The following is a 16,272-nucleotide window of genomic DNA, read 5'->3' as shown; positions in this document are numbered from 1 at the left end:
CACCTGTATCTGTCATTTCTCCCCATGATATCTCTTAGGTTTTAAAAGGGATAGGAAAAGAGGGCATAAAAATCTTGACATATTGAAAAGGTCATTGGGTAGATGCAAAATTACACTTATTTAGTCTCCAGAGGGCCAAAATGGGCCCCAGGTTGGTAACTCCCAAGAAATTAGATTATACAGAAGACCTTTCTAAGAATTAGTGATTAAGAAATGGAAACCCTCAACTCCTTATCTCAAAATGTATTCAAGCAGAGGCTATGATATTTTTTGAAGATTATGTAATTTTAAAAAATTCTGTTTGTAAGAAGCTAGACCAGGTAAACTTCAGAATTCCTTTCAATTCTACAAATTGCCATGAAGCAATGATGGCACCCTAACTTTCTTTACATGAACTCAGAAAGAAGTTGGTCATTTACAGAAGCATTCTCGGCACTTAGTAAAATGTATACTAATAAAAAGGTGTGCAAATACAAGTAGGAGCGAATAGTAAAGTTAGTGTCAAAAAACTGAATTTACTTCCCACTTGTATTAATTTTTTGAATGGAGCACATAACAAGGTTAAATTTAAAGTCAAATAAAAAGCTTTTATTTGCTTTCATTTATTTGTTCTCTGCTGAGTATGATTCTGAAGGAGGGGTACTTTCAGAATCTAGCACTATACAATTTCAATGAAATATGGATTGTTACTTTGTTATATTTGCCTCTAAAAATAGATGACAAAATATTTGTAACAGTGGTAATGAGAATTTTTTCTAGGAACCAACCACTCTTGAAAAGACTTCCATTGTCCAAAGAGCCAATTCTAATTTCTAAAACAACAGAAATGAACTCTCGTGATGTGTTCCAAACCACCAGATTTACCAGCCTCATTTGTTATTCTCTAGCCAGAGCAAGTATTCTCTGCAAGCCCCTAGGCCCTGCAGAAGCAGTTCTATGGAGTGCTTCTCCTTTTCTCCAAATGGTGCTTTCTTATATTCTCTGTGAACCTTTCCCTGATTCTCCTACAAAAAGTTAGTGCCTCTCTTGGCTGTGTCCCCGTAGTATTTGATAAGTAAGAGTCCCTTACACTGTGTAATATTTATTCATGTACTGGTCTCTTTCCCACCAGACTGTGAGCTCTTCAAGCATAAAGACTAAATCTTTGTATTCCGTCCCTTCTTCCCTGGCATTTAGTAAGTTTTGAACCATATGAAAAGCCAAAGAGAGCAGCTTGCTCTCAGTCAACATTTCCTAATCTCTGGCACTTAGTAGGTTCTTAGGAAATGCTGAATGAGAACAGATTGCTCTCTTAGTATTTTGATATATTTCAGCAGGCCCTAGCATTTACATTTTTTGTTAAACCAACATTCCTCTGGCACACTCCCTAAGGCACCTGCCTTGGGTTTGATGCCACTCTCCGGCTGTCAAACCTGCTTTCACATGCCCCAGACAGGAGTTTCCTCCTTTCCATTCCATCAACATCCTTGGCGATGTGATTCTCAACATCACCTAGAAGCTGGAAGGAATTCAATGTGTTTAAACAAATTCAGATATATACAGGAGTAACAAATGCTACCAGCTTTCTTGTTCACGGGTCTACATCAGTATAGCATCATATACTTAGAGAAAGTAGATTTTTCAGATTGGATACAAGAAGTGCTTTTTTTCTCCTTAATTGCTATCCTTTTCTTACTCTCAGTGGTTCCTAATGCACTGTGGAGGTAATAGCTAACACATGTTCCTAATTCACTGTGCAAGGAATAAGCCTACTAGGTGACAGTCACTATTCTGAGAGGTTTACACAAGTTATCTCATTCACTCTTCACCACATCCTGGTAAGTACAATTCTCACTGCTGTTCTGGAGAGAGAGTTACAGAGTTGAATGACATAAAGCTAGGGACTGAATGCAGGTGTTGTGACACTAAAACATACCCTCTGAATCACTTCCTCTTGAAAAACTACAGCCTAAAGATTCCTAAACAATAATTCAAAATAATAGAATGCTGAAACCTTCCTTTTCACCTATTTTTCCTGAGGCAAAACATAGCTTTATTTGATCCATTTCGTCAGTATCTATGAACTAAGCAATGGGGAAAAAACCACAAAGTTTATTTTTTTTTTTTTAAAAAAAAGCTAGCTCTATGTTCAGTTCACAGTTTTAGACACTGGTTGAAAATCAGGTATTTTAAATTTGAGAAAAAATGAAAATATATATGAAGCACTCTTCTCTGAATTCAAGTAGTTTATCATTATTTCAGGAAAGTTATTATAAGTGATCTTTATATGTCTAAACCCACCAGACACATTTCTGTTTTTAGGATGAGATGAGGTAGTATCACATAAAAAGGACAGATAACAGTAAGTGATGTGATAATGCAGATAGGAAAAAATAAGTATAAGTTTTCTTTTTATTTTCTTTAAAGCAGTGTTAAGACACTTTTGGCTCCACTTTTTCTATTTTCTCTTCCACCCACACTAAGGTTAAATGGTTATACAAACATTAAAATAAAGAGTGAAACGTTCTTTATTTAATATCTAAAATATTAAATAAAGAAAAAAATTAAAGGATAGAGTCTTGCACAGTTGCCAGAAATTAAATCTTTAAACTAAAGAATGTTATTTAAAATCTAGAATTATTTTAAAGACTATAAAGGTGCATAACAATTACTAAACAGAGCTAGAGAAAAAGTAGACTAGCTTTTAATGTGACAGAAAATTTCTTAACAGCTTGAAGATGACTATGTCAGAATAAGATCTCTAAAATCTGATGGTTTCAGAACAGGAAATGGCATGTAGTGAATTAAAGATATCACACAGGATTACTTATGAGAGCCAACATAAATTAGCTTTGTTAAACAGAACAGGTGAGTCAATTATCATTGTTCAGAGCACAGACATTCAATGGTGTCAAGGAGAGACAGAAATACAGTGATATCTAAGTCTTATGTCATCACCCCTAGATGGAATCTGCCCATAAGATCCCAGAAATGCTTGATAATTCTCTATCTGGCAATTCACAGTTTCAGAAAGGTGTGTAATGTATGTCTCTGAGATACTTTCTCGCAGGGTAAAGATGAGAAGGGATTCCAGTAACTGTTTGCTCTGTGCTATCAGCTATTTTTGAGTTTGACTTTCAGAGGAGTGAGTGATCTTTCTGCATTGTAGAAAACAGCACTGGCCTCTAAAATACTGATTCTTAACAACCTCAATTTGAAGGGCAGCCTGAACATATTGACAAACACTGCTTTGAATTATTATCTGCCAGCTGCATCTGTGACTCTTGTCCTTTAGCAGAGGTTATAGTCTCTTATTTTGCAACTTTCATCACAATTCAATTAATGTTCAAACCTTTCATCTAATTCAAAATGTAAAATGAAAACATTTTTACCAAAGCTAGTGAAATTTTGTACTTCATATTTACATGTCACTGTAAATATAAGGTGTTTTTAGCAGGGTGCTAGCTCTATAATAAATGCTTGATAAATGCTGCCTTAAAGCCTACCGTTTCTAATCTCCTATTCTTCCTACATGAATGATCAAGTGTAAAACTATTTAGCTCCATCTTTTGCCATCTTCTCTGGTAAATTGACTTCTCTTATAAAAATATTTTTATTCTAACACCTTTAAAGCAAAGATTTTAAAATTTATTTTGTATTATGTAAATAAAATAAAGTTTACATTTGCATCAGTGATATCAATTATAACTTAATTCCTTGTATTTTGCTAGGGATGTCAACACTTATTAGCAAAATATTGCTTCCTCTTTTGTCCCCTTTCTTCTTGGTATTTCTCTATATATTTGGAAAGACTATGAGAAACACTCCGAAATAACCATTGAATAATTGTTCACATTTTCTTCACATCTCTTCTGTTGACCATATACTATGTTAGGAAGAAAATTTTTTAATGTAAACATGGTTGTAAAAAGCCAAATGGATCATATACACACTTTAGCAGCTAAGATAAAGTAATTCCTGAACTCAGCTATTGATAAATAAGAGAACTATGTTGAAATGCAGAATAATAGTTTTTTAAGTGCTGTGTGCCCAGCATTCCATGAAGCTATGTACATTATCTTACTACCACTATGAGATATAATGATTATCCCTACTTTAAAGATGAGAAAACTGAAGTTTTGAAAGATAAAGCAAGGTGATCAAGATCCCTGAGTAGAATTTAAACCAAGGATTTTCTGATATCCCTCTCACCTAATGTTTCTGATTTTAAAAGGAGGAAGGGAAGCTTGTATCTGGTTAGAAGCCATAATCAACAATACAACCAATGAGTGTTTGCCTGGTATTCCATGAGACACCAAGCACCAGCAGATAAAATAAGATGTCGAAGAGCAGGGAATTTCTAGATAATTCATACTCTGTGCTTTTACTCTAGAACTTCAAACAGTAGCACAGAGCCAATGCTCCAGAACTGTCCATCTGTATTCAGAGTGTGTGGACATTGTAGGGAAGACATCCAAATCATTTTCTGTAAATATCATCATAAAGCAACATTGATGAGATCAAATCACAGCCCCATTATTAAGCTTTCATTCTAAAAGCATTTTCATCAATATCCTTTCCAGTCCAGCAGTTAACACTTCGTATGAAAAAAGGTAAGGGCAATATATATGAAGTCCATGTAGAAACGTTTCTCTTTCCATGTGAAGTTGTGAAATTCAGTCTAGAAGACATAATTCAAGCAGAAAGGTATCCAAAAGAAATGAGAGAGGGAATTAAATGTAAAATATTTGACATTGGCTGCTTCCACAAATACATTGTAACTGTGCAAACTAAACTACTCATTTCAGGGGAGGTATAAAGGACACAGCATCCAGCAAACACTGTCACAAAAGAGGACCCAAAACAGATGTGGGAAAAATAAACACCCTCACTGCTTCAGAATTTATAAAATGGTCCACAAAGAGCAAACAGGCCTTCTCACCACCATTCAACTTTAAGGCCCATAAAATATGTTGCATGAGAAACTCTCTCAGATGGATTCAATGTTCTGCTAAACTTGTAATAGTGCACATGGATTAAAGCTTTCTATGACCAGCATCAGTAAACCAAATTTAAAATCAACCACATTGCTTATAAATAGGTCAACATCATTGGCATTTAATGGCTATGATATCTTTTAGAACATTTTTATTTTATGCTATGTGCACACTCAGCCTCTGTTACAGAGTTTGATGTGTCCTTTAAAGAGACTTTCCAAGAAAATGACTGCCACAATTTTAAACTTGTGTGGAAAGATACCAGAAAACAATTCTTTTGAGATGGGCTTGGATTCTTTTCCAAGGAGATTAGTACCGTTAGACTGTCATTCTGTTAATAAAAGGTATGTGTTATGTGTTGCCTATGAACTTGTCGGATTAGTCAGAACAGACTAATCCTTGATGAACAGAGACTATACCCAGATCCTTGATGAACAGAGGATAAATGATGCTTTCTTTCAGACCTGTTCCACAACATATTCTCTGTTTGAACTCATGTGTAAAGACCTACAACAAAAACGCTACCACATCATACTTCCTCAGCCTCACTCACACTGTCTGTCCCATGCTTAGGAGCGGTATGTGTATGCAGGGGGAACTAATTCAGCATCTTCTTAAAAAAAAAATGTGTCTTTTACATGCTATCTTATTAGAATGTAGTGTTTAGTCAAACATAGGCTCCACTGTAAGGGAACTTAGACTTCTCTAAATTAAAAATAATACGTTCTTTATATCAACTTGGTGGAAACTTTAAATGTCTACATTAACAGCGTGACTGTCCAAGATTCCGTACATGGCTTTATCATAATAATATTTTCAAAGCTCATTTTCAAGCAAAAATGAGTATCAGATGACAAAGCTAGTGGGGAAAATGTCATTTCAAACCCAATTATGTCAACACTAGGAGAAGTTAAAGCAATATTTGTCTTAAAAGCACACATTTACCAATTACTGGTGGGTAAAAATGAACACTCCACGTGCTTGCCCTTATTATTTTCTCAGTTTCCTTATTTTCAGGGTATTTAAGATGGTTGTGATGTTCACATAAAGCCTAATGTCTAAGATTTTTCACAATATGCTACTGATTCTTACCAACATAACCTAGGCATATATGTATTTCATTTTTCAGTCTTAGAGTCAATAATAAAATGTCCTATAACAACCCTAAAAAATTTCAAAAACTTTCTCATACTCGTGCATTTGTATTATCAAGGAACTTTTAAAAGGAGATTATTTTCAGTAGTGGAACCCTGACATGGCCTGGGTCCCCCTAAAAGGCCATTAAATAAAACTGAATGACTGCAGTATATAATCCCATAAACAGTATGTGAACAACAGGATTTTCCACAAGCCCACAGAGTTGCTGGGTTCCAGTGTTATTTTTTTTTAAACTGCTAGAACATTATGAGGAATCCATAAAAATCTCAAATTAATAATTTTGCATGGAGAATTTATTGCAGATATACACAGGTATCTTCCTTGAAGTATAAAAAGAAATATATTTCATAAGTGTCCTGATTCTTTACTACAGCTTATTTGTAACTTGTTTTTTCTGAATTTCCATTGAATTAACTGGTCATCTCAGTAGAGTACATTCTATTTGAACAATTTTTTTGATTGAACAACAGGAGATCTGGTAATACACTCTACTTGAGCCGCACATTCAGAAGGCTTCATTTTCATCCCAGATAAACAGGTAGTGCTGGCAGTACAGAGCATCCTAGAAAATATGCCACTGCACACGTTAGGTCTGAGAGTGCAGAAACAAACTCTCAAAACAGAAAATAATGTGTGCTCATGGTATGCAGGCATGATTACAACCTCATCTTTTTACAGTGATGCATAACCACATTGTAACGATGATGTGTCATCTCATGTTGTAAGAGAATAAAGGGGATGGGTGGGAGGTGTTAGTTAAAGAGGTAAGAAAGAAAGAAATGAAAGGAGAAGAAAGAAAGAAGGACGGGAGGGAGAGGAGAAAGAGGAAAGAAAGAAGGGAGGATATGTTTTACTATTAACTTGTTCTTGACAGTTTTTCTGAAAAGTTGGTATTTCACACACTCTTTGAAAGAAAAACACTATCTTTTATAGCTATGATGCTTTGATTTGCAAATAATGACTTTGCCATTTCATGCTACAATTAAATTCAAATCAACAACATGACTGTTGCTTGCAGATTAAAAAGCTGAATTTTTAAAAGGTACAGATCTTTATCTTCTGTTTTCAGAATTGTCTTTTCTATAGATCAAGTTAAAACTCCACCAACATAAAATAAAAAGAAAAATGTTTGACTATGAAATAGTCACAAAATGTAATTTAGAATTGTTTTATCATTTTAAAATAAAAATGACTTAAAACCTTAAATTACACACGAATAAAATTAATGCTTTTATTTTATTTTGTTCTTCAAACAAGAAATTAAAAAGTTAAATCATGATTCAGTGTATAAATGGGATTTACAATATAAAGCTAATTTTACACCTTTTTCATAATTTAGAGTTCCAATTTTAAATTTCACAACGAAACTGATAAAAACCCTATAAATTTACACAATACATACTTAAAAGTTAATTTATTTATTAATCCTTGTCTCTCACATTGTCTCTTGCAGCTTTTGAAAAAGCAAGCAATTTTTTTATGTCAATAATGCATACTAAAATAATGATATATATACTACAGACCATAGCAGTTTGATTATGGAACTCTCTGAGTAGTTTTGGGTGAGTTTATACTTTTTAGTTTTTAAATCAATACACTGAACAAAATTTAAAATAGTTTATTTCACAATAACTTGAATGTATTCTTCAGCAAACCTGCCTTGCCATTTAATGTATTTAAAAATAAATAAATATTTGAAAAGTGTATCTACAATGTTCCTAAGAAATGGTTTTGAATTCCAGAGTCCCAAGGAGATGAATTGGCTGTCAGATAACAATGTGCTTCCATCAGATGGACTTGGCAGTTGTAAACAAAAGGAATTTTCTCAGCTTTTCCTCACAAATATGAAATATTTGCTCTTGGCCAACAGCTGGGGTGATTTAAAGAAGTCCTGCATATATATTAGTTTTCATTCAAAATTACAAATCCTCCTCCCACTCTGAAACATCTGACTTAGTCTTAGTAGAATAGAAAAATGTTCTGAGATGAAGTGACATTCCCAGAGGAAGTAAAAGTCAAAAAATAGTACCTACTTACAACTCTAATCAAATTTCAGAGCATATAGCATCTGGTTAATAAGTTGTAGGAAAAGTTAATTAATTCAAGATGAAAGTTCAGACAATACTCTGAAGTGACTTGAAAAAGAATGAGAAAGTTTGTTTAGTTCTAGTGTTCCTGAAAATATTTAAAACAACAATATCAACCAAAATGGAGACTGCATAAAAAAACATCAACATTCCTTCAATGATTTGGAAGTTAAGAACCAAACTCAAGATACTTTCCTGTGATGACTAACAGTTATTCTTGAAAACATAGTAAATGTTTAAATGATAATTTATCTATTCATTTTAAATTATATTGATATTTAAATATTTAAATTATATTGATACATTCTTAAATGAAATGGATGAAAATATCTTTGCATGTTAGTTACTAGGAATTAGCTATTCATAGAGTCGATGAAGGAGATCAAAGAATACATACCTTCAGGGTATTTTTTATATATTTAGAGATAGGCTAGGAACTTATAAACTTTGTCATGAATGCTACTAAATGTTTACAATGTTTTTATTTTCCTCTAAAATTAGTTGAAAGTAGTGATCTTAAATTTATTTTGAATTACACAATTATAGTCCCTGTGTTGTAATATTTATCATAGAGAAAGATTAATAGCAATATAAAGTAGATATATTTCTGTGTTTTATTTGAGGTGATAAAAATATAGTCTATATATTGATAAATATCTTGGAAGGGGACAAATCATTTTTCTACTATAGACAATTACAGGGATTTAACTTCTCCCATTTTACCCAGTGAACCTGAATATGTGTTATGCCTAAAATAATCATTAGATTTCATTATTTTTTTGAAAAAAAAAACTTATTTTTACTTAAAGTGATTATTAAGGCAGGCTTGAAAACTTTTTAAAATAATTGTCATTGCTTTTTCTTGAACTTTTACTTGCCTTCAAAATGTAAACATATTAAATAAGACACATAAGACATATAATTCACACTTCAAATTACAAATACTGTAATTTATCTCATTTCAGATAGAGGTTTTGTCTTTTGCAGATATATACTGTAAACATTTTTTAAAGTCCTCAAGTAATATGCAAAAAAATGTATCTTAAAATCTGGAGTCTACATTTACTTTTCTTGGGGGGAGAAACTTTGAATGTCCAGAATTTGATAATGTTCTTACTTTCATAATCTTTAGATTATTTTTCCAGAGGATATATTTTTAAAGCTAGTGTAAAATAATAAAACAAAACTGTGAAAAGTAGTTATTAACAATGACAATGCTTACCATGTTAAATATAAAAAAGTAAATATCAGTAAAACATAAAATATTTCATCAAATGTCACCGATGACACACAAAGCACCACTATGAAAATAAAAATAACAATTGGCAAAACTTCTTTCTTCCCTAATGCACCATTAATGCAAATAAAAATACCACCTTTCATTCTACATGAGCAAATAAAACAAATCAAATGAACAATAAGAAATGCTTGTACATGTTTAAGTATGAAAGCAATGATTATCAAGGAAATTCGTGTCTCAGGAAAATAAATCTGTATTTTTGAGCTTCATTACAGGTTAAAACTTTTTATTCAGTAACTCTATTTGTCATAAAGTAGCCTGAAAACCACTCATTCAACCTCCTTTTTCTGCAAATTTTCAAAATCTAAGACATGAAAATGAAGACATGATGCTTGAAATTTAAGTATTTTTAAAAACACAGTTATGTTGTCATAACTATGGAATTGAAAATACTTACAGTCTTTCCAGTTCTTTAAGATCCTGGAATGCTCCTCTTTCAATGGTGCTAATCTTATTCTCCATAAGCTGACTGAAATGCAAAATACAACATGCTTCTTAATGTTACCACTCACCATCTGAATACATTTCAATTCAGCAACTGAAAACTTAACCTCTTTCTCTTTATAGAGTTAAATTTTGCTCTGATTTGAGATTCAATATCAAATATCAAATTTAATAATAATAATATATCTGAGTGGACTCATGGAAGGGAAATAGCAGTGTCCACATCACAAATCTTAATACGAATGCAGTTTCTCATGAGATTTACTAGTCAAAACTCTGACCCTTAAACTAATAGTGTGTCTGAAGAGTAATCCTTGACACTGAAGCATTGATAGCTTTTTTTTTGTACACTGGTTTTTAACTTAACCAAAGAATCAAAATACAGTAATTCATCATACACATACTTCAATTCTGACATGGATACACATCAGAAACTGGAGTAATTTGTAATGACCAAAATGTGTCTCTTAAAGCTTAGAACACTGAATGCACAGTGGTCAAAGTAGTATGGCTACTGGCATGTCAATATTTACAATCCTGTGGGCAAAAACAATTTAACATTACACTGACTCTCAAGCGGTGGTTTACTCACAGCTAATTTAACCCACTAATTAAAGAAGGAATCATATTGCAACAATTTTATAGAATCTACAAAGATATAAACTATTAAAAATTCAAAATTTGATTAATGTATCATTATAAATATTTTCTCCACCAAAAACTTGGCTGTGAAGTTTGAATGCTTGATTTTAAAGCTTGAAATTAGATTTTTTCCAAAGAATGAATATTTTTGTTATTAATAATAAATGCGGATCCATTTAATTTTTTTAAATTTCCAATCCTAAAAGTATCAAATATGTCACATTACTTATTCATTTTGTGAAAATAATTATTCAATATTTTTATATGCATAGGCACTTAGGGTATGGTATAACAATGATCTGAGGTCATTTCTGGATTATTGGTTCTATGGCATGTTTCCAACCTTAAAAGTTCCAATTTTTATTAAACGTTGCAGTACAACGTTGATAAACACACAAAAAAGGAAACCATGACCTTTTTAAATTTTTTATGTTAGTCATCAGAATAGTTATAAAAACTGAGATCAGTAATGATTCAAAACATGTAACCTTAAAAAATTATTCAAAAATACAGAGGAAACACTTACAGAACTCTTAGGTGTCTAAGACCAGCAAAATCTGTCTTCGTAATTCTTGTGATGTTATTTCCATTTAAATCCCTGAAAGAAAAACCAGAAAGTGAAAGTTTGATTTTATTTCTATGTTTACCCGCTTAAAGTAAAATTTAGAGTAAATCAGAACTAAAAGTTAATTCAATCACTAAAGCAGTGTACAAAATATTGAAGAAGAGGATAATCTTTGAAAGGATTTCTTTGAAAGGATAATCTTTGAAAGGATTTTTAAAAATGACTCACCACGTTTACAAAGTTCATTCTTGCTGACATATGACAAGAAAATGAGGTGGTTACATTATCACCAAAAAGTTCTCGTTTGTAGTGTTTTGTGTATAGGAGTGTGCTTTCCATTTTTGTTTCTATAAGGATGTGTATATTAATTTCACAGGTATTCTGCTATTTTACTATAATTGTTAGGCACACCCCTCCCAAAAAAGTTTCCTTTAGGAAGTTAAATGCCCAACTTTCTCATACTATTCAGGAAGAAATTTGATAAAAATTCATAACACTATCCTTAGGTAGCATGGTGGCAAAACTTCCTAAGGCACAGAAAAAAATTAGTGCCATCAAAACAACTACACTTCAAAGACTTGCATTTATAGGCATTTACCTTCCAACAATTCTGTTTGTATAAAAACTTAACTCTTCATTTGCAGTTCAGGGAACCCCGCTGTGATTGTAAGGGAAAACTACTAGCAGAGCATGAAAATAGTATTCAGGCCCTGACATTTTTATTCAGATTTCTGCACCACTTTTCCTTTCAGGAGTCATGATTTCCCTTTCTGGCATTTCAGGTCAAGTTCTAAACTTGCCCTGGTTCCAATCATTTCAAGTAAAACCAGGCTTTTTACTGTGCTTTGAATGCTCTTCATAGAAGTTAGTTCTCTATCACCTTTGACTCTGCAACATCGTGTTTGAAATCTGTATTCAAACTGTTTCCACGATAGAATTTTACAAGCTAGCACCCAGTGAACTATTTTCTGAAAACTTTTAGTGAATCTCTCATAAGGATGTGTATTTTTTCAAGAACCTGCAACTCGATTGCTACGACCCCCCTACCACCACCATCCACCCACCCAAGTGCATTCCATTTTAAGTAAGACACGTTAGTGTTTAAACTTTAAACTGTCCCGAATGGCACGAAGTGACAAGTGCTAAGAGAATTCTGCCTGGCGTCTCTTCCTTTCTCCCCAACCCACTTCTCCAGGCTGAGCGGAGTACCTTTCAGTTGTTCCTAGGATTGTTGGGCTATTCGATATAACGTGACTCTCCATCCCCACCCCCACTCCCACCCTACACAAATGGGGATCGAATCCTGACAAGACACCCCTAGTAAAGCCCCGATTTGGCCAGCTGGTAAGGAGGAAGAGGAAGCAGTAGGGGTAACCTAGCAAGGCTGGGGGTAGAAGATCCATCTGCAAAGGAAAAGAGGACTCAACTTGGGCCTTAAAACTGAGAGCGAGGGAAATGGGTTGGATAAGAAGGGCGACTAGAAGTGCAACGGGATGCGCCGGTGAAGACGTGCAGGTCAGGGCACCTCCTCTCCATGGCCCAAAACCCTCACAATCCCGGGGGCAAGCAGGCCGCAGGACGAGTCCAGACGCGCTGGCCCCCGCCAGCCTAGCCCAGCGCCCTTCGCTGCCTCCGGGCCCACACGCAACCGCGAGAGCGGAACGTGCCCGGGGCGGCCGGACTGGCGCGGGGCGGCTGCCTCGGCGTTCACAAAGAGAACGGCCTCTATGCTCCACTTCGCTGAACTCTGGAAGCGCCCCACCAGGAGCGCGTGGGCCGTCAACACAGGGTCTGCATTTACTTCTTCATTAGAGACTCGCACAGACAGGGAGGCGGGGACGTCTGCGGGCAGCGGAGCGCGAAGAGGGGAAGGCAGGGGAACTGCTGCCACGTGAAGGGGCGCAGAAACTGCCAGAAAGGTGAATGGGGGCGCAGGGGTTCGGGAGGAAGCGCCGCAGAGGGCAGCCAGGCGCCGCGGGGTCTCTGCAGCGATAATACCCGGTTGGGCTGGTTCCGGTTGCAGAACCCGCGTTAACTTCGCTTAACGGATGGGACGCAGTCCTCCCCGCTCAGTCACCCGCGGGGACAAGTCCCACGGGGCCTAACGCCGTTTTCCCCTTCCCGGAGAAGTAGGGGTCGGGGGGCTGCGCGCGGCTACTATGCGAGCTGTCGCGGTCTTGGGCACCCTTCTCCCCGCAACCTGTGAGAAGCACCCCCAGATGCTCCATGACCCCTTCTTCCTACCCTTCGCCCCCAGGAGGGTGACACAAAATCGGGGAGCGCAAGTTTCTCTTTTTTGAGTCTCCCTGCTATCCCCTCCGCGCCAGCCTGCTACAGGAGCGGAGACTGGGCTCTGAAACCAACCTGGAGTGCTGGCAATCGCAAGGTGACTCCGATTATGGAGTCTGGAGAACAAAGTGGCATCTCACTTGCCCTGGGCATCCTCCAGTACTTGTCCCCTATCTACTCTCTCCCCAGCCCCAGAGAACTAGCCCACAGGGAGCTGCGGTGGCGGGAGGAAAGCAGAGGAGGGAGACCTAACGCAGCTGCCAGCGGACCCGCCCCTACTTGGACAGTGTCCCTTCCCTGGCCAGTACCCTCCCGGAGGGCTCAACCCCAGGATGCGCATGGGGGAAAGCTAGCGAGGGCTGCCCCTGGCACAGGACCCTGATCTGCCAGGTTCCTCCAGTGGAGTCAGGGGTGCACCGCCCGGATGGGGAGAGGAGAAGACGAAGAGCGCATACTCACAGTCTCTCGGTGTTGCGGGGGATATTCCTGGGCACGCTGCGCAGCGCCAGCCCGTGACAGTCCACTGTGCTGCCCGAGCAGGAGCACTGCGCCGGGCACGCCTGCGGTGCCACCTTGTTCAGTATCGCCAGCACTAACCCCAGCGACAGGGACAGCATCTGCCAGTCGACGCCGCGCATTTTTCCCCGCCGCCTCCTTCCTCGCCGGCGCTGGGGGCTTTCTTTAGCTTGCTACTCCGAGGGAACCGCGCAGTGTCTGAGGCCCAGTGCCTGGAGGGGCTAGCAACCCAGAGTGCCAGGGGAAATGTGCACAAAATAATATGGAACAAGGTAGTAGAGCCCCCACAGGCACACGCCTCCCACCTCCCTCTCCACCCTCCTCTGGTAGAGCAAGAGGTCCTTGGGCAACTTTAGGTCCTGAGGATGAATCGGCCTGGCCAGGGCTGCAGGGAGACCCCAAGAGCAGCAGAGAGGAGATCACGCGTCTTCTGTCTCCCAAGGATGAACTTGGCGGTAAAAGAGCTGGGGCTTCCAATGGCCGTGAAGGTGCAGGGGCCGGTTGTGGGGGGGGGGGGGGGAGGGCGGTCCTCTGATACCACGCACGCTTCTGCAAATCCGATGCCAGTGGAGAAGGTACGAGGCAGAAGACGGGTGCTCAATAGGTATGATGTTCCCGATCAAAGTGGGCTCCCGAGGCTAGAAGGCGCGGGAGCCCAGCGGGCCCATAGCAGAGCGCACGGTGCAACTGGACATGGCGCGCGGGGGCGCACGGGGCGGACACGCAGTCCTGGGGGCGCAGGGCTCGGGACTGTGCTCACTTACGCGGCCTCTCCCCCGCCCTCTGCTCCGCCGCAGCCTGGACCGGTCCTCGCGGTCTCCCAACAGCCGAGGATGGTTTACAAACACACATGCACTTCGCTGAAGGATGTCTGGGCAATCCCGCCCCCGGCTCGGAGTCCTTGGCGACGCTCTGCACCAGGACCTGCCCCGAGGTCACACAGAAAAGACAAAAGCGCAGTCGGACCACCGGAGCCGGGCAGAAATGTCCACTAGTCAGCACCCCGGCGAGGAAATCCAAGACGCCAAGTGGAGGGCGAACGCTGCTGCGAAGACTGAGTGGGAACTGACTGGGGGCCGACTTAAAGGCAGGCAGACCGGAAGGAGTGGAGAGGCAAAGGCCAAGGTTGGAGGTGTCCGCGTCCTGTTGGGGCGTACTGGAGAATGGCTCGGCGGCAGGTGGGCGGGTGGGATCCGCTACTCCGGGCAGAGCCAGGCGGCAGCTGAATGGCAGTCGTGTGTGTGCGCCTGGGAGCCCCGCTCGTCTCCCGGATACGCCGCAGCTCCGCGGCAGACACCTGATGGCAAAGGTGGAAGAAACCAGAGCCGGGTCCCGGAGGGTGCAGAGCCAAGGCCGGCCCTGGGCAGTCTCCCACTAGTGGTTCTTCCTTCACAAAGTGCAGCAACTTTTCCCAGGCTTTGAATCCCGTCCCGCAGGGCCACAGTGGCGGTCCCCCCGCCGGCGTCGCGACGCCGCCCGGCTCCTGGCGCTGCACCTGACGCGGCGGCCGCAGTCCTGGGCAGTCCTTCTCCTTCCAGCCCCTTCCCCTCTCCCGCTGCAGTCCTGGCCTCCGGCTCCGGGGAGCGAGGTGGGGGAGAGGGAAGGCGACGACTCAGAGCGGGGACTCGGTGGCTCCGCCGACTCCGGAGCCCCTGGCAAGTGTCTAAACAATAGGACGGACGCAGCAGCCCAAGTCTCGCTCGGCTGGAAGGAAGGTGGGTGGTGGTTGCAACTGGAGTTGTTCGCTGGGGCTGACGGGTGCTCCGCGCAGCCAAACAAAAACCCGGCCCGCGCCTCCAGAGCCGGCTGCGGGCCCCGGGCGCTCCCTTTTCTGCTCAGCACTCCCGCCGTGCCCAGAAAGCGCGGCAGCTCCGGCCTGCGCCCGGGCGCCTCCGCGCTCCCATCCCTCGCCGCCGCCTCCGCCGCCGCCTCCGCCGCCGCCTTCTTTTTTTTCACCACAGTCTGCGGCAGCCACAGCCGCCGCCGCCAAGCTCCGCCGTCCAGGCGCTTACCAAATAAATAACACCAAGTCCGAAGTTGAGCCGGCGCGGGGCCTTATATAGCCGCCCGAGCCCCCGCCCCCCCGGCCCCGCCCCGCGAGGCCCGGCCCCGCCCCCTGGCTGCGCTCTGGGAACCCGCACCTCGCCGGGGAGAGGGGAGAGGTGAGGCTGGGGCTGCCAGCGCCTGGCGGAGGCGGCGGCGGGCGGCGCGCGTTCCCGTGCGCCCCGGCTCGCCCCCTAGCTCCCACGCCGGGGCAAACTTTGCCCGAAGATGGAGGCTGCCGAGCCCCAACCC

The 16,272-nt window shown here is 40.5% G+C and overlaps 1 protein-coding gene across 2 annotated transcripts in view; it reads right to left on the bottom strand.

Moving 5' to 3' along the window:
* SLIT2 (slit guidance ligand 2) overlaps nt 1–16,009 on the bottom strand; it is a 377,295-nt gene extending 361,286 nt beyond the window's left edge. For both annotated transcript variants that reach the window (XM_003927471.4, XM_003927474.4), the window contains exons 1-3: nt 13,921–16,009; nt 11,134–11,205; nt 9,919–9,990 (exon numbers count right to left, since the gene is read on the bottom strand). In XM_003927471.4, the coding sequence (XP_003927520.1) occupies nt 9,919–9,990; nt 11,134–11,205; nt 13,921–14,099 (323 nt within the window). In that variant the 5' untranslated portion in view covers nt 14,100–16,009. The remainder of the gene's footprint in view (nt 1–9,918; nt 9,991–11,133; nt 11,206–13,920) is intronic.
* Nucleotides 16,010–16,272: the final 263 nt, after the last annotated feature.

This window comes from Saimiri boliviensis, chromosome 3, assembly GCF_048565385.1.
Source record: "Saimiri boliviensis isolate mSaiBol1 chromosome 3, mSaiBol1.pri, whole genome shotgun sequence".
Taxonomy (NCBI): domain Eukaryota; kingdom Metazoa; phylum Chordata; class Mammalia; order Primates; family Cebidae; genus Saimiri; species Saimiri boliviensis.
Note: the sequence above shows the minus strand (reverse complement) of the source record. Positions and strands in the feature narration are given on the sequence as shown.